Below are 27,870 nucleotides of genomic sequence, written 5' to 3'. Positions count from 1 at the left end.
AGAGTCTCCCTAAGAGTCGCTATTAGATTCGCTGCTAGAACCTCTATCGGAGCTATCAGTAGAGTCTCCACTAGAGCTGTTATCAGAATCGTAGTAGAATAGGCAGGGTAGGGTCGACAGTAGGAAAGAAAGCTCGCTGGAGATATTGAATAGACTCGATAGGAGGTTCGAAAGCTCGCTAGAAATATAAAGTAGAGGAATCGATAGAAGGTTCGAAAGCTCACTGGAGATATTAAATAGACTCGATAGGAGGTTCGAAAGCTCGCTAGAGATATAAGGCCTCATAAGTGGCAGTTGTCCTTCACGTAATAGGGGTAAAGATAGTAGTGAGGAGGGGCTACTTATACCGGAAGCGCTATAAGCGGGCATCGTGTTTAAGTCGGAATATTGCGCGATTTAGGCTAAATGCAATAAACAAAGCCTAGCACAATCGATAGAGGTTAAAAAGAGCTTTTAAATGCACTTTTAATAATTGCAATCAGTTGTAGTTAAGAGGTAGAAGTACCGTGTCGCAGTAGGTAGTTCGATATTAGCTATTCTTCACTAAAAGTATAGCGCAAACCACTAAAATACTACTATTTTCCCTCAGACCCTCCGGTGGGAATTCGTAGGCTCGCCTTATCCCTAGTATCTGATTAGCCCATTTACTTCAATTTACTTTAATTTATACTAACTTACTTACCGAGACGCTAAAGGCTAGATATGTAAGGCGTGGCACGAATTACCACTAAAGGAGGGTCTGATTTATGAGATAAGCATGGCCGAGGATCTGTTTTGGTTCGGATAGTCACGTGATTGAAAATTAGCTCTTCCAATTCCGAAGCTCTCCAGCTTTTGACGACCGCCTCAACGTAACTCTCCACTCCCCAATCCTCCCAATCACATCAAAATGGCAGCCGGAGTAAGTTCAATCGCTCAATTGATCCCTAATGCATCTGCGAAATCTCTACCTCATCTACAAGACCCATCACAATTGACACCCCTCTCCGAGACGTGCCGAAGTTCGCACCTCCTCATCTGAACACCCAGCTAATGCATATACCTTCACAGCGAAGTGCAGCACTCAAGCTCGACTGGGCAAAGGTCACCCAATCCCTTGGTCTCCGAGGCCAAACGGCCGCCTCCCTCCAGGCCTTCAAGAAGCGCAACGAGGACGCCCGCCGCCGGGTTCAGATCCTTTCCGAGCAGCCATCGAAGGTCGACTTTGCGCACTACAAGTCTATCCTGAAGAACCAAGCTGTGGTCGAGGAGATCGAGAAGCACTTCTCCACATTCAAGCCTGCGACCTACGATGTTGGCAGACAGATCAAGGCCATTGAGGCTTTCGAGGCACAGGCTGTGAAGAATGCCGAGGAGACTAAGGGACGTGTGGATATGGAGTTGAAGGATTTGGCTGCGACGTTGAAAAATATCGAGGAGGCGAGACCATTCGAGGATCTCACTGTGGTATGTAGCACTATGGTAATAGGATTGGGATTATGGGATGGAACTGATTCGATGTGTGCTTTTAGGACGAAGTTGCTGCTGCCCGCCCAGATATCGATGAAAAGACATCCCAACTCGTTTCCAAGGGACGCTGGTCTGTACCAGGCTACAAGGTACGATTTTTTATGGAAAACTCCACTGCGATGATGGCCCGGCTTGCTAACTTCCTCATAGGAGAAATTCGGCGACCTCTCGTTGCTGTAGACGGTTCCCTCGCATCCTTTCCTATGTCCCCTGTACTAGTGTAAATAGTTGGCCGATAGAAGAGCAAACACAGATGGTATTCTCAGTCTACAGGTCTTCTCTAATTGGAATAACGTCCACCTCGATTAGAACATTCAGAGATCTACAGAATGTGAAATGGACGAGCAATTGGCTGTAGCCAGCACGGGTACCAAATTATGACAAGTATTCTGTATGCCACGAGAATCAGAACAAGAAGTCCCATCCTCAGGAGCAAGCCAGCCAGTCGTGTTGAAGTGCCAGTCATTCTGACGTCTATGCCTAGTGGAGTTGCTTCAAGTATACAAACACTCATGGGTTGACAGCAGCTCTCCATGTCAACCAAAGGATCCTTGAGCTGCCCTGATTCATCAATTTCGATCCCCCTTCAGGTACTCTTCACATATCCCTAGCCGAACTGGAAGTAGGACAAACACTCCTTATGCATATCAATGCAAACCTCTAAGGGCAACTTCCCTTACAGCTCATGCTCAATCTCGCTCTCTAGCAACCATCTTAACCCCTCAATCATATCTCTCTCCGCCTGCACTGCCCTCTCCAAGTACGGCGCCTTCAACCAAAAGGTATGAGGCCAACCCGTAACAACATCCAACTTGACATCTACACCACTCCACTTCAATGATTCCGCATAACAACAACCATCTGAATAATACAGATCGTTCGTCGAGACCTGGATCCAATGTCTCGGCATACCTGACAGATCCTCCACTTCCAGCGGCAAAGGCTCCTTCGTTCTATTCTGACTATTCACAGCCGCATTGGTTAAGAGAGAAGTAAAGAACGCTTCAGACATGGACGTGTGATATTCCTTGAACCTCGCAGGAACGTTCTTTTTACCATCCGTAGCATCGCACGTCACTGGTCCTCTCAGCAAGACACCATGAATTTGCGACTTGCCATCCTTGTTCAAGAAATGCTGTGGTACCTGCGCAGCGAGTTGTCCACCGGACGAGCTTCCCATCACGATCCAATGACCGGCTTTCCTGCTCGATGTGATAGCCCGGAAAGCAGTGATGGCATCGGCGAGTGCATCTGAGGCTGTGTGGTCGGGCATGAGGCGATAGTCCACTGAGTAGACTGTGCAGTTCAAGGACTTGCATATTCTGCGACAAGTTAGGTCTTCGCTGTCGAGGTCACCAACGTAGAGACCGCCACCGTGGAAGTAGATCACTATGGATACGTTCTCGGCGTCTGGCTCGGTCCCAGCAGGAGTGTAGCTTCTAATTGGAACATCTACAGGGTTTGACGTGCCAGAATTGGACTCGATACTTGTATCCTGGATCTTGATTCCTTCAGTGAGGTGTTTGTCTCGTCCAGCAAGGAGCTCAGCATTTAGCTTTCGGCAGGAGTCAGCGTAGAGCTTTTGTCTCTCACTGGAAGAAGTGAGGACGGGTGCTGGGGCGAGCAGATTTGCAGACTTCTCATGGGCGAGCCATACTGGATCGAGAGGTGGTGGAGTGTGGAAGACAAGCATGGGCTTCTTATTGAAGTCCATGGTTGCCGTTGAATTAAGGGAAGAGTCTGGTGGACTCGTTGCGCGTGACATTTGACTTCTCAGATCACTGCAGGATGCGCCCCTTGTTGGATACAAGCTACTAGAATGTATGGAAAGCAGCCTCTATTCCTAGATGACGAGCACTGTGTCAATGAAAAGTCTCCCAAGTTCCTATTTTGAGGTTGATGCCTCCAACACCAAGAGAGCATTGCCATTCGAATGCCGAGTAGGTCTCAACCTCGGCGACAGGAGAAACTCTCTCTTTCTGAAATGATTTGAGATCATAATGAGAGTAAGAAAATACCTTGAACACCTAGTCTTGGCGGCTGCTCAAAAATTCCGGTCAGTAATAAACGGGCTGGTCGCAAGGACCAGTTTTTGTCGTGAAGCGTCGTTGAGAGCTTGCGTAAAGATTCAGCATTTATGGTGAAGATCAAGTAGCGCGCCTCATTGTGGAGAATCGAATCGAATTTGCCATACTTCGTCTTCGGCCAAAGATATCCAAGGAGATTGTTTGGCTGTCGTCCTTGATGAAGTCGCTCTCCATATTAGCCGAGAGTGTACCCACATGACGAGATGACTTGTTGGGAAACATTCTTGTCACTATGGTCAGGCACTCAGGCCCTCTTCGATCATCCAATGTTCCATTGTCCCCTCCCTGGATTAGATGTCTTGCATCTTTTGAGGGCATCATTGCTCGAATGTTCCGAGCCATGTACACTAGAAGTATGCCTTTAATTGAAGATTTGTGTTTAAAGCCGCCGTCCCTGATTTGTTTGATATCTTATAAGTCTTGCGGATCTTTTGGAGCAGCAAGAGGAGCTACACAACTAGATTATGGGGGTACATCATAATTTATGATCAAATCTTGTGCATGTATTAGACAGCTGCACCTCAAGTGAATGTCTTTGACAGCAAAAGTGCATATCTAAGGGCTTGTCCAATTCTACTTCATGACCCAGTACTGCGCAATAGTCCACCAAACCAATAATCACCACTTCTTCTCATCACTACGGGTTGAACTCAACTCCCACGATTTTACAAACACTCCTTAGCTCATCATTCAGTCTCGTCACAGGTCGGTATTCGCTCTCAACTTGCTCAGACACGTGCTCCCTCGATTGATACGATCCAATCCTCGACGTCAACGTCTTCAACTCCCTCGGAACAGGGCCCTGCCCATGAATCACATCCACTAAGTATGGTCGCAATACATTGAGAAGGCCAATCGTACCCCACATTTCCCCTTGATGCTTCACCATCCGATTTCCCAGGACAATCAAGTGGTGCAGGCATTTGGGCAAGACATCGGTTAGAACCACCCTATTCGGCTCTCCCCACCCAAGTAGCATGCTGAATGGAATCTCTAAATTACGGAGGTGATGGAAGTCGATGAAACTGATAGTCCCTTGTAATGTTACGGTTGGGGATTGCTCGAAAACACCGAATGCGGGCTTGGGGATGATTCGAATTTTCTGCAACGTACTGCAACCTAACAGTGCTGTCTGGAGTATATCACAGGACAAGTTTCGTTTATCCTCCAGCGAAACTTTCCATGTGAGCTTTTGAAGGTAAGGGACAAGGTGGAGGATTGTGCCGATATTCTCTTCATGGCGAAGGGTTATCTCCTACAATGAGAGTAGTAATTAGCTTCTTGTTTTAGGGCACTTCAGATGGTGCGCTTCATTGAAATCAACGAGGTCACGAAGCCGGTTGAATACCCTCCTGAGGTGCACAGTCTACTCTCTCAGATGCTGAAGACAATACGAAAGAGAAAATTGGCCGAAGAGGAATATTACTCACAAGAGATGTCAGAGTGCTAGGTTCCCTAGGAGCATGAAGAGCAGCTGGCCACGGAGTACTCGGCTCGTCCATGTCAACCGTGAGGCTGCGCAAAGAAGTGATTCGCAGGAGGAATCGGAATCCAGAAAAAGCGAACTTTGTGTTTTTTCTACCAGTATGATCAGACTTGCAGCGGAGATCTAGATGCTTAAGATGCGGAAACATTGTCTTCTTCGGGACGGTCCGGCTTATGAGTGTGAGGAGGTGGAATGCGTCCCAGGTTTGGCCTTGCAAGGAAATAGATACGAGATTTGGGAGCCACAGAAGGAGGAGTTGAGTAAAGGCACCTCTATGTATTTAGTCAGAAACGAAGCATACTTCGATTGTCTGGGCCACTCAGATGTTTTCTGCATGCTTACATTGTGCCATTTTTTAACTCCTGAGTCCAATCCGATCGAGACCAAAGCTGCAAATTCTGCACATAACCCATACAGATGTTCTCAATAGCAACTCGTTCCTCCTTCTTCATCCACTGGAAGTCACCACAGTCTGCTCCCTGGTAGCACCTCTGCATGCAGCTCATTTCCAGCGACTTAACTTTCTTCGCTAGGTCTGGACTAGTACTGATCGTTCTCATAAACAGCAGCAGCGAGCATGAGCTAAATCGTTGCGGCTCCTTGCCAAAACTAACGTTCTTGTAGAGTTGCGGCTGAGCCATGCCATGGAAGCGTCTACTGACTTTGGAGAGGGATGGTAAGTCTGCCGCGGCATCGCGGAAGATCTGGTTGAGAAGTTCGGTGGGGAGATCGTTGATGTGGTCGGGGTTGAAGTTGCATGTGGAGAGGAGTAGAAGTCCAAATATGTGTGCTCTCATAAGTGCCCATGCATACTCACACATGTTTGTCGGAACCTCACGCAAAGGTAGGGTCGAGTAGATGAGGAAGACGATCCAGAGAGGTCTGCTCGCGAGGAGAAGATGAGGACACGGGACTATGTCGACCATGGCACGGAGACTGCTCCAAGCTGCGGGTTTGAAGTTTGTCCAGTCCTGCCGGCGCATTAACACCAGCAGCTTGAGGGTAAGAACCGACAAAGAATTCATTGCGGGGATCCTTCGTGGTGCCATGCTTGGTTGTTGTAGCGGTGCTTTCGAGACAACGAAATGCGGTGCTTTTATATAGGTATCAAGCTTAAATCATCAGTTGCGATCGATTGAGTTGCGGCCATTAGGTAGAAGATCGTACGTGTTGCCGAAAGGTTGTTTGCTGTCGCTTAATAGTTTAGACTCGTCCCATGTTCGTCCCAGTATACTCAATATTCATTCACACGTCGATGAAAGAATGCTTGGACTGTCAATTGGGGTGGCAGAATGTTAGTCGATTAATTACTACTCAATAACTTCTCCACGGCCCATTTCACCGAAAGATTCCTGAGATCACTGTAGTGCTGCCCCACACCAACGAACAGGACTGGAACATTGGTAGCATGTACCATGCTGACCAGAGTACCGACCATGTCTCCTACAGTGTCACATTTGGAGATGATGAAGCCATCAAGCGAACGCCCGCTTCCAAATGCCGCGTTGAAGTTTCTCGCTTGAGCGACCGAGTCTGTTCCTACCAACGCCTGTATGATATTAGCAAGGCCCAGATTTCGGAAGGTGTATGGACTTACTTCTCCGACCATGAGAATCTTGTCAGGCTGGGCGAACTTGGCGAACTTCTCAAGGGAAGACATCAGACGCTGAGAATTGTTAGCAAACTCAAACTGTCAGCCAATTAGGGGATTCACCTGGTCATTATGACGACGACCAGCAGTGTCGATCAATACAACATCGAATCCTTCCTGCGCAGCAAATGTCACTGCATCTTTTGCAACATTTGCTGCATCCTTTCCGTAACCCTTCTGGTACAGTTCAACTTCTCCACCCTCTCGAGATGTAAGTTCCTTCAAGTTGCGGACATGAACAGCCAATTGCTCCACCGCACCAGATCTGAAGGTATCGCAAGCAACGACCAAAACCTTGTACTTGTTCTGAAGAAGGAAGAAGCAGATCTTGGACAGATTCGTAGATTTCCCAACGCCGTTGACACCGACAATCGACATGACATAAGGGCGTCGTTTTTGTAAGGATAATGCAGCAGGTGCTGTGACAGCGTCGATTTCTCGAAGAAGGTCAAGCGATGAGGTTGGCGTCAGGATCTTCCTAAGTGAAGACTCCATAGCTGTCTGAATCTTCGATTGGACACCTACTCTACATTAGATGACGGTCATACTTTCCACTGTAAGGGGAACTGACTCTCGAAGTTGCCAGTCTTGACACCAATTAACTCCCTTTCAATACCCTCACACAGCCGTATGGCAGCTTCTCGCGCAACGTTCTTCCTCAGCAGATGATCTTCCATTCCCTTGATTGCTTTATCCAAATCCTCTTTCGTCAAAGTCTTGCCTCCTACAACATTTCTGAAAAGTCCTCCTATCGCACTCAAGCTCGATCCTACTATGCCCGTAGCTGGAGCTGCCGTTTCCGCTTTCTTGGCGTCTGCGGAAGCCAAAATCGAGTTGACTTGGTCATCTAGATCCTTCAAGACGAACTGTCCTTTTCCAGTCTTAGATCCCCAAGTTGCTTGGTCCACTTCTTCCATATTTCCTGGTCGTTCCTTTCCCTCATCTTCGCCAGATGTTGCGCCATTTGCTGGTGCAGAGTAATCGAGTGGGGGATCGCTGTCTTCGTCCGCCAGTCCGTCAGCGTCCCATTTTCTTCCTTTCTTTGGAGCCGCAGATTTTCCTGACTTGTTCTTTTTCAAGAACGATTCATCTCCAGAAGATGCATAGGCAGTTGGTGTGTTCGCTGCTTTTCGAGCTCTTCGGGACCCTTTGCCTCCTGGTCCTGCCTTTCCAGTCAGAATATGGCTTGCTGGTGTGCTTGGCCGCGACGTATCAGGCGTCGCAATAGGTGTCGAGTCGTTCGAAGTGAGGTCTCTATAGTTGTTCTTTGATTGTCCTAAAGCAGAGTCAGCTTCGTCCATGTATTTGCCACATTCTATATACCTCTCGAAAGGAGTCCAGGCAATGGCGGAGGTTCATCGTCAAACTTCTCAGATACTGATGGTGGTGCTTCTTTGACAAATGCAGAGGATTCCACTACTCTCGTGTCTTGATTCAAAGCAGTCTTTTCGAGCTTTTGTATTTGCTGGTCGAAATACTCGTCGAAATGACATTCAACGACAGTGGTATGTGGTTTCTTCAATTGATCACCATATAAGTCCACAAATATTGTCTTGATGTTATCCACGAGTTTGTCAATCCACGACAGGTGTAGAAGTGACCGATAGACAGCCTATTGGAGCATTAGCACCAATTGAGTGGCAGGACTGGCTCCGCGCCCGACGTACCACAAAGATCAGGTTAAGTTCCTTCACTGTCGTCCATTTCAATGTATGTTGCTCATATTTGTATGGAGGGTTATGCGCCGCAGAAATATCGTCTACGATGCCGGCTCCTGGAAGTGTGCGCTCCTCGATGAAGACATTGGTGATGAGGCTATTGATGATCGCGGGGCTTGTTGGCGCATACGATCTCGACCATAGAACGACACCAGAGGTGGTGAGGATTTCGAAAGAGTCCAACATCTCGAGCAAGTTGGAGAATTTTGTTCTTCCAAAGTCACAACCAGAGCTGACGACTTTGGAAGTGTCCCGAAGAGGTTGACTCCGATAAGGCTGGAGGGAGGTCTTGGCGCTCACTATCAAGATTATTATGTAAGCAGGATCGCGAAGCTCTGGCTTCTGAAAATGCAATGGCAATGTGGTCAACACCGCTCGCGACATTGAATTTGACAGAGATCTATTCCACGGAGCTACGACGCAAGACCCCCACCTCATAAGGTCATCTGCCTACGCCCTTTTACCCGCATCATAATCAAGATGCAACGAACAAACTATGGGCATCCTGCCCCAGCAACCTCTCCACCACTTCACCATCCCGTTCCTCAGCACGTCTCGACAGTTCCCCAGCTACGCTCACCTCCACCTCCTATGTCACAACAGCAGCAACAAAGCGGATATGGAAACCCTTACCAACCGCAGGCTCCTCAAGGAGCTGCTAATGCTTTTGGCGCATACGGAAACTTTATGTCAGATCCCACGGCCCAGATGGGATTTCAGGTTGGACAGACGGCATTAAAGCATGGAACAGAATATGTAGAGCAAAATGTTAGTTGCTAATGTCATGATTCTAAGTTGCGACATTGCTAACATATTCAGATCAACCGTTATGTCAACTTCTCCGCGCTCAAACATTACTTCAACGTTTCGAACGGATATGTGGTCAATAAGCTGTTCCTGGTCCTGTTCCCTTGGAGACATAAGCCTTGGTCGCGCAAGCAGACACTCGGTCCAAACGGTCAGGAAGGATGGTTCATGCCACCGAGAGACGATTTGAATAGCCCAGATATGTACATTCCCGTGATGGCTCTGGTTACCTACATCCTCCTTTACAGCATGATTGCTGGACTTCGAGGCGCATTTGAACCCGAATTGCTGGGATACACAGCAACTTGGTCATTCTTCATTGTTGGCGTAGAGATCATCCTTCTCAAACTCGGAGCCTATTTACTTTCTATCGCCAGCGATTCACAACTCCTGGATCTCGTTGCCTACTCGGGCTACAAGTTTGTTGGGGCAATTGTCACAATTGTCATTAGTGAGATATTCAATGGCGGAAAGGGTACTGGTGGATGGGTTGGATGGACAGTCTTTGCATACACATTTCTCGCAAATGCTCTATTCCTGGTAAGTTACTTTCCTCGAGTCAGAAAGCCAAATGCCAACTTTCCAATGCAGCTACGATCTCTGAAATACGTCCTACTCCCAGAAAACGTCAGCGACGAGCGAGGAACCATGCAAACAGTAGCACGATCACAAAAGAACCGACGGACGCAGTTCCTCTTCATATACTCGTACCCTGTACAGTTGTTCTTCATGTGGCTGCTCACACGGGCTTGAAGCAGCGGATTAGCGAGCGGGATGGGACAGGCATTGTGATGGCGTTAGATTGCATGAGGTCGGGAAATGGCCTTGTGGTGGGCCTTTCATAAGGACTGTTGAGGATACAGGGCCTTGCTTGTACTTTTTACCAAATACAAATCAAAGCTCTCGGCTACAAATGACAGTGGCAATGTTTCTAGATATGTCAGTGACATTGACATTGACAAGTGACCCCTAAAGAGCTGGTTCCAACGGTCTCAAGGTACACTAATGTCCTGTTGCATCCAGTCAGTCATCAGAATTTGGCTTAGATCCCAATATTCAATCTCCATAGAAAGCAAATCCCAAGCCTCCGCATTAGTCAAACACGACATCTCATCATAAAGCTTTTCTGGCTAAGCTCCAGACAATGTTTACCCAGTCACTCCTCGCTTAACTTTCAGATCTTCTTCGCACATCTAAACCCTTCACTCACTCAGCCGATTCATAATGACAACTCAAGTCCCAAGGTCGTTCAAATCTCATTCTTTCTAGTCCAGAAAGGCAACACTATCTAGCTTAGCTTCATCGAATCGAAAACGCTATCTCAATCTCAGACGCCTGCAAATCGAACCGAACCCATTCATATTGCTTAGTCCTTTAGTCTTTGGTCTTTGGTCTTTGGTCTTTAGTCTTTAGGGTATGCGCGAATCAAAACCTCAGCAGATGAGAAACATAGATTGCAGAAGACTGAACAGTAAGCATGAAGACAAGACACAAAAGCTCATGCGTGGTCCACGAAACTGCGCAGAATAATGAGCAATGCTTGGTCTCCAAATAACAACGTAACGTAACCAGAAAACCCATTCCATCCCATTTCGCAAATGAAGACCAGACCAGACAAAGTAAGAAATATCTGATTCATTCGCTCATAATAATGGATCGATGTCGTATTCGAAAAGGAACGGGAGGATATTCTATTTGTAGGCGAGAATGTGCTTGGATGTGGATATTTGCCAGGCGTTTAGATACCAGTGCCGCGGATGGCATCGACTTGCTCGGAAAGGGAGGCGTTGTTCTTTGGGCCGACAAGGGGTGGTCCTTCGGGAGTGACATATGCTTTTGTCATTCCACCGTCGACGACGAAGTCCTGTTATTATTAGCCTCCAAAAAAAAAAACACTTCCCCAATTTTAGCTGGAGATCTGGATGTTAAACATACCTGACCGTTAATAAAGCTCGACTCATCACTAGCCAAGAACAACACCGCATTCGCCTGCTCAATAGCTTCACCAAATCGTCCACTCGGGAAATGAATCTCGCGTCTCTGTCTCTTCGGGATATCATCTCCCAACCAATCCTGCAACAACGGAGTATTCAACGGCGCCGGGCAAAGAGCATTGAATCTCAGGCCCTCACGCGCATGCACAATCGCCAATTCCCTCGTAAGCGCCAGAACCGCACCCTTAGAAGCAGTGTACGCCAGCTGAGGAGTAGCGGAACCGACCAAGGCGACGACAGACGCGGTGTTGATGATGGAGCCCTTGGTCTTCTTGTGCTTGCGCATGGAGAGCACGGCGTGCTTGCAGCCGAACCAGACGCCCTTGACGTTGATGGCTTGCGTGAGGTCCCAGATCTTCTCGGGCGTGTCGATGGCGTCCGCGTCGTCGGCGTGCATTATGCCTGCGTTGTTGAACATGATGTCTACGCCGCCCCAGGCGTCGACGTGGGCGACTAGGGCTTCGATGTCGGATTCCTTGGAGACGTCGCAGACCTGGGGATGAGGTTAGAATGTAGTCATGTGATGATGAGTGGAAATGGAGGTGATAAGTGAATTTACCTGAATATCGACTTTGTGAGCGGAGGGGACGAGTTGCTTGAGTTTGGCGGAGGCTTTGTCAAGTGCTGCTGAGGAGATATCGGCCATGAGGACGTTGGCTCCTTCTTTGGCGAAGAGAATGCATGTTTCGAGACCGATACCACTGTGACTTGTAAGTATGTTTTCTGATAGGATTGTTGTAAAAGTAGAATCGCGAAGCTTGAGCCAAAGTCATATACATGCAAAAAGAACAACATAACTTGTCTGACTCGTTCAAAGGGGCAGTGAGGGTGAAATGCCCTATCACGTGGATATTGATACGGGGGATCATCGATGGATCCCACAATGACAAAAATGAAGAGTCGTTGCGGAGATTCGCAGAGAGAGAAGAAGACATGGCCACAGATGGTAAAAACCGAAATTCCGAACTCACCCAGCGGCTCCTGTGACGATAGCGTTCTTGCCAATCAGTCTTCCCATGCCAACACTGTTAATGGTTTGGACTTTGCCACTGCTGCTGCTGCTTCGAGAAGAGCTGTCTCCCATTTTGACGTTTGACTTGCTGAATGTGAGTTTTAGACTTTGTTGATTTGTGTTTATTTGTATTCTGAAGAATAATTAGTGAAGTGAAAAGTGACCTCGAATTGTACCCCGGCGACGCAGCTGTTAGACAAAGAGAAAGTATATTGAGGCTCGCTTAGGCAGTTGAAGGGAGCGATCATGCAGCCGCGGGCCAGTAGCGTTGATATGAGATGAACTTACAATTCACTTGACGGGAGCGCGATAAGATGGAATTTGAAGTTGAAGAGATGAAGATGGAGGATGAGGATGAGGACGAGGACGAGGACGAGGACGAGCAGGAGGAGGCGAAGGTGATATGATGATGGAGGACACGATGTTCAGTCACAGATTCCGAGCAGGTGTGGAGGGCTAGAGGGGCAAGGGGACCCAGGATGTGTAATGGAATTGGGGAGGGACTCAGGGAAGCCCCAACCAAGTCCGTTCTCGGGAGAGCCATGCCAGCCATGCCAGACCAGAACCACCACAGACAGCACCACCACCTCAGGGCACTGGCACTGGTCTTATCGCGCTCTGGCGGAGACTTGGGAGAGGCAAACACCCTCCTCCATACACGACACGACCCAACGGCGGCTATCCTTCCCGAATGTTGCTGACCGCTCATCTTTGTCCCGTATCAGCCGACCATGCATTTGCTCATAGTACCTAGGTAAGGGGTAGGTAAATAACCACTGGCACAGTAGCACCCTCCAGGCGAAGTCAATGGCATTGCGACGGGGTGGCGATGTGTCTCAAGCAGACACCAGCTACTGCTACTGGAGGTGCCGCGGGGTCACTTCGTGGAAACTGCATTCGAAGATCCACGACCCCTCGTCGTCACACAGGATCACCAACCAAACTGCGCATGGGATTGCACTCCGATTGTCGTATCAAAACCTCGATAAACAATGGGGTAAACCTCCGCCGGTCTGTCAGGAGAAGGCGTTGTTGAAGGGAGGCGCCACATGGGATCTGATGCTTGAAACGTCGCGTTCGGTCGAAGTTAGGGTTGTTGACTCAGGAACGCTCCAACGCCGAGTGGAGCTAGGATTGTCATGATATTCAAACGCCGACGATAAGGTAACGAGATGCATTTATGTTTTTTTTTATATACCTGAGTCTATGACTGACTGCCGACTTCGGTTGGAGGATCAGAAAGCCGACGCTGGTCATTGTCTGGTGCATCGTTGTGCAACATTCTGTGATGCAATGATGTACCAGCAGAATGCATCACAATGCTTGTCTCTTCTGCTGGGCGACTCTTCCTATCTATCTATCTATACTCGAGGATACTTACCCTTCGCCGCAATGACGATTCAGGTAGCACAGCGTGCGGGGCATGTTGCGGCTTCCACTCTGGCAGCCAATTATTGGCCCAGCCGAGCCGGAGGGCTGGTCCCTTATCGCGAATCCCTCCACTTCCGACTCCCGGAGTCCCGGCTGCTCCAAGCTTCACGTGACACTGTGGTCAAATACTTTCTTGACCCTTCCTCCATCTTTCGACTATATATCCTTATTTCTGTCAATCTCTGCCAGCTCAAGACTGCATATTACGTAGCTATGGAGCCTACTGCCCCTCTCTTCCACGACCTTCAATCCTAAACGTCCACCCACCAATCCAGCTTTCAAGCTTCAGCATAGAATACCATAACAGGAAGTTGTAATCGAGTCCCGACCGACGCTTCCTGAGAACGAGACTAGGTAAGGTCAAGTTCAGAGTTGACGTCGACGGTATGTTACGGGGTAAGCTGCTTTCTTAGAAGCAATTTCTTGGAATCGCAAAGAAGGCTTCGGATACGGCAGGCGTCAATTCGATTGATCACGCTACGGCTACACGCATCGGAATTCGTGTTCTAGGAGTAGATGCCAATTCATTTAACGTGCTGGCCGCTACCAGGCTGGAGATGTACGGAGAAGAGGCTCCAGATCAAGCAATCACCTCCTAGCAAGGGACAAGATGTCCGTGGAAAAGCAGATCTAGGATCAAGACTTGCAAATAAATCAAAGGAGGCAGCAGAGAGACTTTTTTGACCCAAGCCGTCGCTAGAGAAGTCTTAAGCAATGGGTTCATTGCGGCGGAACGAGGGCGCACGAATTTCACTTGTGGACGAAGCTGTTGACTGATACGTTCCGTTAATGAGTGCCCACGTCTTACGCAGGAGATTGCGGAGATATTGAGACTGTTTTTCTAGGACTTGCACATCAAGCGCATTGTGCTCTATGGATAACATTTACATTATGTGCTCTGTACATCAATACTTCCCGGTAATCAGGCTTCCATCCGGAACAATTTGACTTCCATTTATCACCATCTTTGTAATCTATTTGACCTTCGTCAAATTCATATTTACTAACCCAATCGCTAAGCTCGACATGAATTCAAATCACAGGAGCAAAGCCAAGACGAGACTTTCCGGCTCTCACCCATTCCGTTTTTACACAAGAACTTTGAAATGGCAATGAATGACGCGGGGAAAGCACATCACATATACTAAAGATCGCACCGACCAGGTACCTGAATGGTGAGCATCCCCAAAAGGGCGATCTAGATCGTCGAAGGGGCGTCCCGGATCGAAGCGTTTCCGACCATCCCGCATCTTCACTGGCGATCCCTTGAAGGCTGACAGCGCTAATAGACAGTCTTGCTCACAAACAGCAATTTAAGTTTAAAAGCAAGCTTAAAAAGTATGCCTGGAACAGGCAAGATGCGAATCCGATGTAAGGGTTCGTCCTATTTTGCACTGCTGTAATTGGTGTGAGTCTAGACAAGCTTCAGATGAGGTGCTTTGTCCACCTTGGCGATATTCATTCGGGTTAGAGCTTCTTCTGCCATTTCGTCACAACATCACTCAATCACGAGAATTCCGAAGTACGACTATCGATTGAAGTGTGCTTCATTTCAGTAGTCCCTGATTCTGAGCTCGATATACGCCTCGCTCCGTTCCTTGACGAAAAATAGACAAGGAACAGGGCTCGAGATCCGCAATTTCCCCTCGAGAACAAACACCCCCTAGCTTCCTTTCAAGGACAAATACAGTAGTATCGGGGACTTGGACTTCTCTCCCTCCTTCCCTCCCTGGTCAAAGGTCAGATTTGGACGCTCCGTTGTCGATGGGTAGCTGCTCAGCCTCTACAGGCATGCTCTGTGTGCTGTTGCAAAGCCGGATCCTCGAGCTTCCAGGTCAAGTGTCTTGAGTAGCGTCAACATGTCGCCGTCGAGCATTCTTATTGCTCAATTCCATCTTCTCCCCTGGCGTTTTTATCCATTAGAGATGATCCAGCTCGATTCCCCTCCTTTCTATTGTGTAATCACATCCCTTAGCTTTGCTTGACATGAGTTCTCATCTCGTATAAACACCTGCTGTTCCCTCCTCCCAACTTGTTTTGTTTCAGTATCGGCCTTTTTCGACAGTCAAGTCAACAAGTACTGTTCAGAAGACTCACGATGCGTTACTCAGCAATCACATCTGTCCTCGCCGCTGGCCTGGCCATTGCCCATCCAGTGGAACAGCGTGATGTCGCTATGGACTTCAACCCTCCTCCTGGTGGAGACATCACCATCCTGAACTACGCACTCACTCTCGAGTACCTCGAGCGCAAGTTCTACCAAGAGGGTCTCAAGAAATTCAACCGTGATGCATTTGTGGCTGCTGGCTTTGCGGATCCTTTCTATGATAACTTGAAGATCATTGCTTCGGATGAGGAGGTATGTTGACCTTTTTCTGCTCCTTCTTATTGATCAGTGGTGTTGAGACTCATGGCTGATTGATGATATAGACTCACGTCTCTTTCCTCGCCGGCGCTCTCGCTGATAAAGCCGTCCACGAAGCTACCTACTCCTTCCCATACACCGACGTGAAGTCCTTCCTCGGTCTCTCCTCGGTCCTCGAAGGCGTTGGAGTCTCCGCCTATCTCGGTAAGCTCTCTTCTCCCTCATTGTACACCACCAGAAAACACTAACATCCAATCTCAGGTGCTGCCCAAGCAATCGTTGACAAAGGCTACCTCACAGCCGCCGGCTCCATCCTGACCGTCGAATCCCGCCACAGCTCCTACATCCGCTCCGTCCTCAAACAAGTGCCCTTCCCCAAAGCCTTCGACACCCCCCTCGACTTCAACCAAGTCTTCTCCCTCGCCGCGCAATTCATCACCGGCTTCGCGCCCGGCGACCCCGCCCTCCCATTCAAAGCCTTTCCAGCCATCGCCCTCCAACCCTCTCAGTACCCGTACACAGCCGGCTCCTCACCCATCACCTTTTCCGGCGCGTACAAGAAGGCTATCAAGTCTGGACTCATCACTGAGGGACAGAAGGTTTATGCGGTGCTGTTTTCGGGACTGGATACGTATTATGTGGAGACGTACCAGACGAGGGGGAATGCCGGGGATTTGAAGATTGATAGGATTCCTAAGGGGAAGAATGGGCAGTTGCCGCCGACGGGTCAGGTGTATGTTGTGTTGAGTACGGCGGATGGGGTAAATAAGAAGGTTAATGATGCCAATACTATCTCTGGTGTTGGTATTGTTGAGGTTTTGCCGCCGAGGCATTAGATGGAGTGGGATGAGTAGAGGAGGAGAGGAGTGGTGTGGTGGATTGTAGATACCGGGTTGATTGATTGATCTGAGTTTGATCAGCAGCTTGGACTGCTTGATTTATGTGAGTATACGAAAATGACGATGATGAGAGGATATTGGAATAATATAATGAATAATTGATTCCTACCTGCTTTAAACCCAAACCCCGGTTCAGTTGGCGATCGAGAAATCGTGATTGCTTTTTTGTTACTCCTGAATAGTCTTCCCAGACCTAAACCACACCGACTCAGCATCTTGTCAAAACGATCAATGTTCTTAACGCCCCACAGTCGGTCGGGGTCGCCTCCCTTCCTTCTGGGGCACCGTGTTTCCTAGATAGTGTCCCTCATCTCTAATTGCTCATCGTCATCGCATCAAAAAAACAAGCCCAACCACTCAACATTTGAAAGTCAAACACTTGTCGATGCTTAACATGTTTGAATTGAATACTAGAAGCCTACCTGAGCGAGATATCAGAGAAGTAGTTCCACCAAATCATCATCTAGACGGGGACGACCCGATCCCGATTCTGAAGCTGAAAGTCAACAGTGGGGTAGGTAGGTACAGTAGTTCGTTGGTTTCGGTTCATGCGGGTGCGGGGCAAATCCGGGGAACCTACCTACCTACCTAGCGAAACAGCATGACGAACGAATGTTGAGGGACGTCCAGTAAGGTAGATAGATGACGCGGGAGGGAGGGAGAGATACCTCGGTGACGCAGAAGCTGTTTGCCGACCCGGACATAGCCTCGATGCTCTTCTCTGATTCAGTTTGTAGTTGGGACTCATTTTGTCTTGCAAGGATAGAAAGGAACCTCTCTCGTCCCCGACCTATACTTAAATTACCTAGGTTCATCGGGAATTGTCTTTCGGACCTGGCTTAGTTGGGATATACACCTTGCCAGATTTAATTTCTGACAGGATAAAGATGGCTGGTGTTGGTAAGTGCGGGGGGGTTTTCTTGTTTTTTTGATACCCCTCCTTTTCGATTTCAAGACAACGACAAGGAGAGTGACAAGGGAGCTTGAAGTAGCTGCGGAAATTTTCTTGCTATATTATTCGGAGAGTTTGATAGCTGATATGGTATTGCTGAATAGTTGCAGCTGCTGCTGCGAGCTCCGTGCTGGGGGGCATGTACCTCAATGGTAAACTCGGGCTGGCACGCGACATTCGTGAAATAAGGAATCGTAGAGCTCAAGCAAAGGCATATCGAGAAGCAGGTACACGAAACCTCCAATAATCTTCTAGAAATTCAGAGGGAAGAGCTAACCAGACACACAGTCCAAACCAAACGCCTCGCCCTCTACTACTTCTTCGAACACTCCGTCCTCACCAAACCCAACGCCGAATGTATCTGGTCCCGCACCGGCTCCTACACCTACCTCCAAACCTCCCAGCACGCCCACCAATACGCTCAGTTCTTCCTCAGCCAGGGCGTCCAACCGGGTCAATACGTCAATTTCTTCCTGACCAACACTCCCGACTTTCTATTCGCATGGCTCGGTCTGTGGGCCATAGGCGCCGCTCCGGCGATGATCAATTATAATTTGTCGGGGAAGGCGCTGCTGCATTGCTTGGGGGTGAGTAAGGCGCGGTTGATGTTGGTGGATGATGAGGTGGAGTTGAGGGAGAGAGTTGAGGGGGTTAGGGACGTGGTGGAGGGGGAGGGGGAGGGTGGATTGGGGTGTAGGATTGTGGTGCTGGATGAGTTAATGAAGAGGGGGATTAGGGAGGGGAAGGGGGAGAGACCGGGGAATGAGTATAGGGATGGGGTCAAGGGGGATTGGCCGATGTGTATGTTTTATACGAGGTATGTGTGGTGCTGGCGGACTTGTGTTTATTTCACTCCAACTCTGTTATTTTTGCTGTTTCGTGCTGACTTGAGATAGTGGAACAACAGGAATGCCGAAAGGTGTTCCGTTCAACGTGGATCGTGGTTTCTATGTGGGTTGTGCCGTAAGCTACCAGGGTGACTTCCTTTGCTCTGGGGTGGCTAATCAGAGATTCATACTGACAAGTCGAATAGAGAGCGACTGGATATAGACGAACAGTCGATGGAGATCGCTGGTATGATTGTATGCCGATGTATCATGGAACTGGAGGCGTCCAAGCTGTCACTATGCTGATGACAGGCATAACAATCTGTAAGTGCTGGGAAAGAAATCGTTTTGTCTATTGGTATCTCGCAAGGACTTCCCGAAAACTATCTTTTCTTTTGAATTCCGTGTGGTTGTACACTACTGACTAGCCCATTTCCCAGGTATCGGCAAGAAATTCAGCACTTCGAAATTCTGGAGCGAAGTCCACGACTCCCGCGCCACCTGGATAACCTACGTTGGCGAAACGGCTCGGTACCTCCTCGCTGCACCTCCCTCACCACTCGACAGAGACCACAACGTCCGCTGTATGTTCGGGAACGGCTTAAGACCAGACGTTTGGTTCAAATTCCGAGAACGATTCGGCATCCCCGAAGTAACCGAATTCTTCAACTCGTCAGAAGGTGTGTTCAGTCTGGTGAACTACTGCCGAGGCGATTACCTAGCAACTTGTGTTGGATACCAAGGCGCCATCATTCGATTCGAAAATCGGAATAAGATCGTGCCTGTCCTTGTGGATCAGGTGTCTGGAGCTATAGCACGGGATCCACGGACTGGGTTTGCGAAACGACAGCCGTATGAGAAAGGTGGTGAGATTGTAGTTCAGGTCACGGATATGAAGGAGTTTTCAGGATATTACAATAACCCGTCAGCGACACAGAAGAAGTTTGAGAGGGATGTCTTCAAGAAGGGAGACTTATGGTACAGAAGTGGTGATGCGTTGAGGAGAACGAGAGACGGGAGATGGTTCTTCATGGATCGGCTGGGCGATACGTTTAGATGGAAAGGAGAGAATGTCAGTACGGCTGAAGTTGCAGAAGTGCTGGGGCAGTATCCTGGTGTGGTCGAAGCGAATGTTTATGGGGTTTCGCTTCCGTCACATGATGGGAGAGCGGGCTGTGCAGCTGTTTACATTGATCCGAATATGGCGAAGGATTTTGACTTTGCTGGATTGCTCAGGTAAGATCCGCCGAATTCCTCGCCGGCATAATTATCAAAACATCGCTTAACACAACCTAGACATTCACGGACACACCTCCCGAGATACGCCGTCCCGATTTTCATACGCGTCGTCAAGAACATGACGCCGATACATAATAATAAGCAGAATAAAGTCCCGCTTAGAGAAGAAGGTGTCGATCCTGAGAAGGTAAAGGAGTATGACAAAATTTTGTGGATTGATGGGTTTGGGAAGGGGCATTCTTATGTAGATTTCCGGAAGGATCATTGGGATGATTTGAAGTTGGGGACGGCGCGCTTATGAGATAGAGAACTCGACGGCTGAGGTATGAAAATAATAAGGCATACTTCACAGCGTTTCTCTGGTATCTACGGCGTCGTCGGCTTAGCCTTCGTAATCTTATACCCTCCAGACACCAGTTTCTGAAAAACACCCTGCGGATCATACTTCTTCGAAAGCGCCGCAATCTTCGCCACATTAGCTTTGCCATATCCACCAAGCGGGTCTTGGAATTCTCCAGCATAGTTCAAGTAGATGAATGGATTATCAGTTCCGGTTTCCACGGACTTGGCTTTGATCTCGTCGATTACGGAGTAGGCGGCTGCGTGGAGAGCCTTATCATCTTTGGCATCGGTCCAGGAGATGAAGAGGAGGTACACTGTGCAGATAGTTAGTGATCTGGAATTTCGAGCGCTGGGTGGAGGTGGGAAAGGGCTAGTATACTGATGATGTTGTCTTTGTTGCGGTCGACGCCGAGGACGTTGCCACCGGCTTTTATGGAAGCGTCGCTTACGATGCGAGGGATAGGCTACAGAAGTCAGTGGGTACTCGAGGTATCAAAATTATGCGATGGGGACGGTTCGCAAGGTGCTGTGGGGTGAGAATATGGTAATAGACACATTTGACTGACCTGAAAAAGGAGTGACCAGACCAAACCAGGCGTGTCCAGGAATTCTTTCAGATAGGAATTCGAAATATCAACCGCAGACCTGTACATCGCAGCATCATTGGCAAAACTGACAGTCACGAAGATGTTCCTGCGTCTATCATGAGTCTTGTGTCTACGATGAAACACAAGTATACTGCAAAACTCACCTGACTCTTTGAGTGGCAGAAGAAAGCTCTTCGGTTAAGCCAGAGAGGGAAGAAATCCTGGTCGTATCAGCAACGGCGTCAGGAATGGCGTCGATCTCAGCATATATCGGAGGATTCTCGACCGGCAGTGTGTAGTCAAGTACATTCCAATTCGTATGAAATTTCGTCTCCGAGCTGTACGAGCAGAAATTGATCAGGTTGGCATGCGTATCCGCATGCGCATTATCCGTGAAATTTACAAACGTCGCAATTTGCTGATCTTGCGTGACGTTTGAGAAGATCCTAATCACACCCCACATCTGACCGAACGGAAAGGATCTCAGATCGTAGCGAGTGACAACACCGAAGTTGTTTCCCCCTCCTTTCAGTCCTTGGAAGAGGTCGGAGTTGGAAGTGGAGTTTGCATTGACGATTGACCCGTCTGCAAGAACCAGTTCTATGTTGACGACGCCGTCGGCTACGAAACCCATCGTCGACGTGAACCAGGAATATCCTCCGCCGAGAACTAGTCCGCCAATGCCAACATCGGGGTCACGTCCTCCTGCGACCATGAGCCCTTGTGATTCGAGTGCTGAGTAGATTTTTCCCCAGCGAGCTCCGGCGCCAATTGAAGCAACCTTTTGGTCACCACTGACAGTTACAGCACTCATACCAGTCATGTCAATTGTGACGCCATCTTTGATACTCGCAGCTCCGGCCCCTGTTGTAGGCTAATCAGTAATCATATCTCAAAATGTTGATTGGCGAGCATCGGGCTGTTTTTTGCTGGGCAAAATTGAAACACTTGCTCAGGGGAGCACTCACACGGGGTGTGGCCACCTCCCTTGATGGAGAACTGACATTTCAGTAAACTCAGAGTCTTCACGGCGAGCGATACATCAGTGTTGGAGGTAGGCTTGAATATACAAGTCGGTGTGTCAAACGTCGTCTGAAGAGACCAGAATCCTTCCATTGACGAATTGTAAGCTGTCGATTTAGAATAAACTGTCTTCCACGGACTGACGATACTTAAGGCACCGCACTAGAGCATTCAAATTCAGCATAATTTTTGCATCAGTCAGGTTCGAAATATACGTACACATATTCCGGAACTTATGGATCGTTCCGAGAGGGGTGAGGAGGATGCCGGTAGACTTTGTGGAACTGCTGTAACGACCAGAGGAAGTAAAAGTGTATCAATCCAAGAATCCTTCATCTTGTATTCTGTCAAATATCAAATTTGAGAAATAGCACAAGTGATCGTGAGATGATTGAGGTGTTTCGTAGTGATGCTGAGAATTAGGAATGAGGATAGGATGCCAATCCGGCTTTAAAGAATCCGAGGGCAACTCTATGAGTGCCCACGGAGAATATTATGGTAACTGATCTCAAATAATAGACAGCCAGGTGCAAGCCCGCATCTACCACCTGAAGCTTGGCCAAAGTATCAGCTTGCTTTGTGATTGGAAGTTGAGGAAGGGCATGCAGCATCGTCGGAGTTCGTTACCAATAGACCCAAAGTCCCGCTCCAGTCGGGGCTTCTGATCATGAAATGGCAGATACTCGCCAATCGAAGCTCCCTTTTGGAATTTGGGACGCGAATTCCGCATGCACTGGGGTTGCCTATGTGCCAGGTCTGGACTCTTTTCCTGACCGGGAGCGGCGCCGTGCAGGTACCCCAGTCGAATGTCAACATGTACCTGCCACCCTTGCCTTCTGTTCTGTCCGCTCACATCTTGTTTTTGTGTACAATCGAAACTCTTGCTTGTGAAACGTAAAACATTCAATCAATTAGACTCTGGAAATTCTCAGCAGATTACCACTATACAGATGTGAGAGCTTTGTTTGTTATACACGGGTTGACTGATCGGATTGATGAAGTGTTTCCTCAGACTTGCAGCAAGGAGTCGAAACAACTGAGCAAAATTCGCAAACCTGTTCCCCGATGACTTCCTTCCACTATCCAGTGACATTGCCCAGTGTGACTGGGAAGCTACAGGCAACGGAACGTGAGCTGCAAGGGGAAACACCGTCCGCTGCAGCGCATTGTTCTTTTCTGTGCATGCAGCCAATGACCATGCGACAATAAGCGAGTGTTGATATATTTACCAACATCCAAGCCAACATTACAGGCCCAAGTTACTAATAAATCCAAACAAGAATGAAATGAGATGAGAGAACAATCTGTTTCGAAAATATCAAAGAAGTAGATGATACTCCTTTAAAGGGAAATTGCAATCGAAAAGAAAACATGCACTCTTCAGGCGTGTGCAAATCCCTTGGAGGAGACGGATAAATTGGTCTTCTAACTCTTGTGGACGAATTATTGACCAAACACTTAAGTTGAGGTTTAGATACACCATCATGGCATTGTCAACAAAACCTAAAGCTGGTTCGAAGCCAGAAGATTACAATGAGCCTTTTGGCGCCTATGTAAGTACTATCTCTCAAGAGGATAATTCTCCAACGGGCTCTCTAGATATGCATCTCGACAGATTCAATGGACAATAAACTGACGCCTAGGCTTCGACGTTCAGATTGGATGGCAACTTGTTGTCACAGCAAGTGCTGGCATGGTATTCTCAACGACTTGGACAGTTCTTCGACTCTGGACCCGGCAGCATATCTCAAGAGCACTTGGACCTGATGACTTTCTGATTCTGGCTGCATGGGTCAGTCAGTATACTTATACGAAATATCTTCGATTCTTGGGGTGTAGATACTGATGTTCGACAGATCTCCGCCACGACTTTGAGTATCGGCGACATCGTGCAGTGTCGCTATGGGACTGGTACTCATTTGTGGGAGCTGGAACTTGAGGACTTTGGAGTATTCTTGCAGGTATGTAAGGCCCGAGACGAGAAACAAGGGTTTTTTGTTTAATCAAGATGAACTTGTCTCTTGGTCCAAACCAAATTCTCACAATCTGTCTAGCTACAAATGGTAGTTGGGAACTTCTACGGTGCAGCCCTCGCCTTTGCCAAAATCTCGATTTTATTCTTCTACCTGCGAGTGTTCGAGAAGCCATCCTTCCGAATACTGGTCTACCTTACAGGTGGATTCGTAGGCTGCTACGCAACAGCCGGCGTTCTCGTGGTTGTCTTCTCCTGCAACCCAGTAGCCGCAAGCTGGGACGTGAGCCTGGCAGCTTTGCCCACCACGGTTTGCGTCAATCGACCCGCGGCATATCTTGCGCAGGCTGCGTTCAATATCACTTCCGATGTATTTGTTATCTTGCTCCCGCTGTACGAGATTTGGAAGTTGCAGATGAGATTGAGGCAGCGGTTGACTCTGATGGCTATTTTTGGAGTTGGATTTGCGTTTGTGGCTTCGGCGCAGAGCGATGATTGAACTACAGGCTGACTTGCGAGTAGTGTCTGCATAATATCTATCATTCGCCTGAAGTCAGTAGCACATCTCTTGGGCTCCGCCGATTTGACTTGTAAGCTCCTTTCAAAACTCATGCTTGGTCAAGTCTAGATGCTGACTGTAATGAGGGGATACAACGGATGTTCTGATATGGTCAACAATCGAAGCCCACGCCACCATCGTCTGCGCTTGCAGTCCGACTCTAAAGCCACTATTCACCAGATTCCTTCCGAACATATTCAATTCCACGAAATCCAGCAGCTGTGGAGCTAGTGGTCCATACACAATAGCATCAGGCAGACCTCGTACAATTGCGGGAACATATGAACTCGGTATGAAGAGGGCCAAAGGAGCGACAGGAACGGAAAGTGAGTTCACGACGACTATTGGAAGAGTGCGGACTAAGAATGGCATAACTACTGATAGCGAAGAAGATATCCTGGTAAAGTCTGCGGACGATGTCTACGTTACTAGAACGGTGGAGGTAAAGCTGGGCTGACGAGAGGAGTCGGTATAATGCAGCAGAAAATAACGGTGCTTGGGAAAACACGGAGTTCTGTCTTGTGTGTGCATGGATGTAGAGGATTCTCATACACTGTGTAATCTGTCAGAATTCGCTCGAAGTCGAATTGTTTCTCGCATACGCATAATTGGTGCCTAGTTCGAGCTATCAAAGAGAACACTTTAAAAGTGCCTTCGCTAGATATGCTCCATTGCCTTTCAAGAAATGTCTCGAAATGTCCGAATCCTGGCCGAAGTGTTCTTGGAACAGAAGAGACATGCACAGTAATGTGATACTTCGCCATCTCGGTCGTATCCGTGCATGACTGCAGTGAAACAGAAGCATATTTATTTTCCTGCTTTTATTGTCAAGCAACTTTACTCTCTGCGGTCATTGAGCGAGAGCAGACGGGCTCTTTATTTAAGTGAGTTTCAACCAAGAACTCCTTGATGTCTTCCGCCTACGTACAAGTTGCCAGCTCTGAAGATAAGATCATACACTTGATCAAGCAGGAGGTTTTGATTCGCAGGTACAGCAGGCGTGGCTCTGAGCCAGGTACCTGGGACAAGATTCAGCTCAGGGCGTTGACATACAACTTGTGTTGAAAAGACGTGACTAGATGCAGAGTAGTTTCACAACTGAGCTGGATACTGCCGTCCTGAGAATAGCCATAAAAAGCAATGGTGAATTTATGAGTTGTGAAGCTAACAGCGCCTTGACGAATAGCAAAAGTTGTATCGTAGCTAGGCCGCAGCTCGACTTCCATCCACCAAAGTCTTGTAAGGTCAGGTGGCAACTGCACTTTGGTACGGACCGACTAGTCGTGCTGACGAACGATGGGGAAGCAGCTTCAATTAAGCATAAAGCACAGATCGTACCTGACCCCCTTTTCCAGCTAGCTCATTGGCCTCTATTTTGGACGGCTGCGCTTACAGCCGTAAGAGGGCTTACAAGGCTGAGAGGCTATGAAAACTCTCATGCTAGCTGGTACTGTGGCTCTGAGAGGCGTCAGGATGAGACGTTTAGCCACAAACTACCGTTCTTTGAGCCACAACGTCTCATGCAGTCGGAAGTTCCAATGGCCGAGATGGCGTGTCTGGGGAGAGCTGATATGAATACCAAGCTTTCAAAAGTACCGGGCCGTTATACTTCTTATAGCACGGATGCACTCGGGAAGAAAAAGTAGTGCGAGGCTGTTGACATGCAGCCCTGTAGCAGAGGATAGCCACAGATATGATAGATAGCTCCGGACTGACACATACCGTGCATATGACGGTGTGAGAGATCTGTGAGCTCGATGAGATGCGATTCTGCAGCTGCAGTCAGACCAGATCTGAAGCTGGAAAGGTGGATGCTTACTGCACCGTGTTACTGGAGACGAGGAGCGAGATAAGGTGTCACGGGAGATCAGCATCGCTCCCTTCCCTAAGGCTTACTTTAAGCTATTCCACTGGAAGTAATGGTATCCGAATAGATGTGGCTTCGTGATATGCAGCGATGGTATTGAGTACCGGGTTATACTTGTGGCTTTTGTTGGTGGCTGAGAGGTCGGCATGCCCTCTATTGGTTGGTAGGAAACGTGGGGGAGGCTGGAGACACATTGTGCATGACGTTGACGGTACTTGGTGTAGTAATTGAAGAAAGTCTTGTAAGAAGTAGAAGGAAGACTCGTCCATATCTATCGCAATATCGAACGACACAAGACTTTTTTCGGGCCGTTTGGAGAGACCGATGAGGGCCTCCTCAATTGAAAGAATTAGGCAGCAGCTTATTGTATCCGTACTTGAGGATGAAAAAATGAAGTGAGGATTGTAAGCAGATAAGACCAGAATATGGCTGAGGCCGCAGAAAGCCTGACTGAATATGACATACGATCCAGATTCGGCATCGCAAGACCTGGGGAACTGCAATGTCTGTAATTTTCCCCGTTCCGGGGAGGCTTCTCATTCGACCGGTAAAATACAAAGATGAGCTTCTACGTGCATAGTATGGTGTGGAAGGCCTGTAGCTCGAGGAGACACAGGAGAGTGTCATCCAGTAACGTCGCAAGAGATCAAGTTTGGAGGTGTTGTTGTTCTGCATGCGGGCTAGCGTAATCTGCTACATCGGGTCGTCTCCCAATCTCGAATGCGAGGTGGACGAATCACACCAGCTCGGTAAAGCGCCTCCATGCACGACGATGCACAACCACGCAGAGAACTTCCATTCTACGCAAGCCACAAAATTGACTATTTCGGCCTCTCCGCGCAAAGTATCAAAGTTGCTGCTCTCCACTCCTGCATTGTCCTATCGCCTGGCCTTGAACCCTAACTGTGACAGCGCTCATTCGTCGCAGGAAGCGAGTCCGCTACTCATTTTTGGCCTCTCTCTGTATGGTATGTATGGCCCAAGGAACGAGAGACCAGAAGTGCAGTAGAGCAGGGCAGGGCAGCAGGGCTTGCATTCGGGCCATTCTCTTCCAGTGCGGAAAGGACTTCTCCATGATCCGTACTCCTTTCTGAAACATTGCAGGGCTCGGACACGCTGTTCAGGGGATTGACTGCTGCGACTTGTCCGAAGAAGGAGGCAGAGTCAGACCAGAGAACAATCTCCTGGTGTATGACAAGAGTTCGAGTACTTTTGCACTTCTGCACCTCTGTACTGAAAACAATGTTACTGGGCGATGACGGCTGCTGTATCTGGTGCATGCTCTAAGCCCCCAAATTGATACCATAATAGCCAACACCAATTGCCTTCCAAGAACAGGGCAGAGCTCAAGATAGTTGCCGGTCAAGGTTGACGTCGCTCATTCTTGCCTCGACAGGACCACGCTCCGGTCCCATCAGTTTGGAACGACCCCTGATGAGCGTGGGAAGAGAAGCTATCGTATTATAGCTCAAAGCTAGAAAGCTCTAAAAGGGTCTTCACAAGCACTGGAAGGTGTAATTGGGTTAGTGGCTTGGATAGTAGG

The 27,870-nt window shown here is 48.4% G+C and overlaps 10 protein-coding genes across 10 annotated transcripts; 5 read left to right on the top strand and 5 right to left on the bottom strand.

Annotated features, from left to right (window-relative positions):
- Positions 1 to 857: 857 nt before the first annotated feature.
- On the top strand, positions 858 to 1,927 carry ATP7 (ATP synthase d subunit). The gene is made up of 4 exons (XM_058495898.1): positions 858 to 901; positions 1,051 to 1,446; positions 1,512 to 1,598; positions 1,660 to 1,927. Exons 1-4 carry the CDS (start codon positions 890 to 892, stop codon positions 1,687 to 1,689), a joined length of 525 nt encoding a protein of 174 aa, XP_058354627.1. The 5' UTR covers positions 858 to 889; the 3' UTR covers positions 1,690 to 1,927.
- Positions 1,928 to 2,185: 258 nt separating this feature from the next.
- On the bottom strand, positions 2,186 to 3,223 carry ONS95_002632 (uncharacterized protein; the record flags this gene model as incomplete). Its single annotated transcript, XM_058495897.1, has 1 exon — positions 2,186 to 3,223. The coding sequence occupies one exon, from the start codon at positions 3,221 to 3,223 to the stop codon at positions 2,186 to 2,188; it is 1,038 nt and encodes a 345-aa protein (XP_058354626.1).
- A 1,010-nt stretch (positions 3,224 to 4,233) lies between these two features.
- ONS95_002631 (uncharacterized protein) lies at positions 4,234 to 5,903 on the bottom strand (the record flags this gene model as incomplete). The annotated part of the gene is made up of 3 exons (XM_058495896.1): positions 4,234 to 4,851; positions 5,027 to 5,354; positions 5,425 to 5,903. 3 exons carry the CDS (start codon positions 5,901 to 5,903, stop codon positions 4,234 to 4,236), a joined length of 1,425 nt encoding a protein of 474 aa, XP_058354625.1.
- Positions 5,904 to 6,385: 482 nt separating this feature from the next.
- Positions 6,386 to 8,835, bottom strand: ONS95_002630 (uncharacterized protein; the record flags this gene model as incomplete). Its single annotated transcript, XM_058495895.1, has 6 exons — positions 6,386 to 6,631; positions 6,680 to 6,748; positions 6,797 to 7,254; positions 7,305 to 8,009; positions 8,057 to 8,345; positions 8,401 to 8,835. The coding sequence occupies 6 exons, from the start codon at positions 8,833 to 8,835 to the stop codon at positions 6,386 to 6,388; spliced, it is 2,202 nt and encodes a 733-aa protein (XP_058354624.1).
- A 96-nt stretch (positions 8,836 to 8,931) lies between these two features.
- ONS95_002629 (uncharacterized protein) lies at positions 8,932 to 10,011 on the top strand (the record flags this gene model as incomplete). The annotated part of the gene is made up of 2 exons (XM_058495894.1): positions 8,932 to 9,219; positions 9,271 to 10,011. The coding sequence occupies 2 exons, from the start codon at positions 8,932 to 8,934 to the stop codon at positions 10,009 to 10,011; spliced, it is 1,029 nt and encodes a 342-aa protein (XP_058354623.1).
- A 985-nt stretch (positions 10,012 to 10,996) lies between these two features.
- ONS95_002628 (uncharacterized protein) lies at positions 10,997 to 12,336 on the bottom strand (the record flags this gene model as incomplete). Its single annotated transcript, XM_058495893.1, has 4 exons — positions 10,997 to 11,122; positions 11,194 to 11,745; positions 11,812 to 11,953; positions 12,224 to 12,336. 4 exons carry the CDS (start codon positions 12,334 to 12,336, stop codon positions 10,997 to 10,999), a joined length of 933 nt encoding a protein of 310 aa, XP_058354622.1.
- Positions 12,337 to 15,793: 3,457 nt separating this feature from the next.
- On the top strand, positions 15,794 to 16,896 carry ONS95_002627 (uncharacterized protein; the record flags this gene model as incomplete). The annotated part of the gene is made up of 3 exons (XM_058495892.1): positions 15,794 to 16,054; positions 16,126 to 16,264; positions 16,322 to 16,896. The coding sequence occupies 3 exons, from the start codon at positions 15,794 to 15,796 to the stop codon at positions 16,894 to 16,896; spliced, it is 975 nt and encodes a 324-aa protein (XP_058354621.1).
- A 913-nt stretch (positions 16,897 to 17,809) lies between these two features.
- On the top strand, positions 17,810 to 19,978 carry ONS95_002626 (uncharacterized protein; the record flags this gene model as incomplete). Its single annotated transcript, XM_058495891.1, has 6 exons — positions 17,810 to 17,859; positions 18,016 to 18,138; positions 18,200 to 18,728; positions 18,808 to 18,874; positions 18,945 to 19,062; positions 19,179 to 19,978. Exons 1-6 carry the CDS (start codon positions 17,847 to 17,849, stop codon positions 19,976 to 19,978), a joined length of 1,650 nt encoding a protein of 549 aa, XP_058354620.1. The 5' UTR covers positions 17,810 to 17,846.
- A 365-nt stretch (positions 19,979 to 20,343) lies between these two features.
- ONS95_002625 (uncharacterized protein) lies at positions 20,344 to 22,265 on the bottom strand (the record flags this gene model as incomplete). Its single annotated transcript, XM_058495890.1, has 6 exons — positions 20,344 to 20,633; positions 20,699 to 20,783; positions 20,886 to 21,012; positions 21,071 to 21,770; positions 21,875 to 22,091; positions 22,149 to 22,265. 6 exons carry the CDS (start codon positions 22,263 to 22,265, stop codon positions 20,344 to 20,346), a joined length of 1,536 nt encoding a protein of 511 aa, XP_058354619.1.
- Positions 22,266 to 23,413: 1,148 nt separating this feature from the next.
- ONS95_002624 (uncharacterized protein) lies at positions 23,414 to 24,400 on the top strand (the record flags this gene model as incomplete). The annotated part of the gene is made up of 4 exons (XM_058495889.1): positions 23,414 to 23,482; positions 23,587 to 23,721; positions 23,786 to 23,890; positions 23,984 to 24,400. The coding sequence occupies 4 exons, from the start codon at positions 23,414 to 23,416 to the stop codon at positions 24,398 to 24,400; spliced, it is 726 nt and encodes a 241-aa protein (XP_058354618.1).
- Positions 24,401 to 27,870: the final 3,470 nt, after the last annotated feature.

The sequence above is a fragment of the Cadophora gregata genome, assembly GCF_030347475.1.
Source record: "Cadophora gregata isolate MNR1 chromosome Unknown scaffold_11, whole genome shotgun sequence".
Lineage (NCBI taxonomy): Eukaryota > Fungi > Ascomycota > Leotiomycetes > Helotiales > Ploettnerulaceae > Cadophora > Cadophora gregata.
Note: the sequence above shows the minus strand (reverse complement) of the source record. Positions and strands in the feature narration are given on the sequence as shown.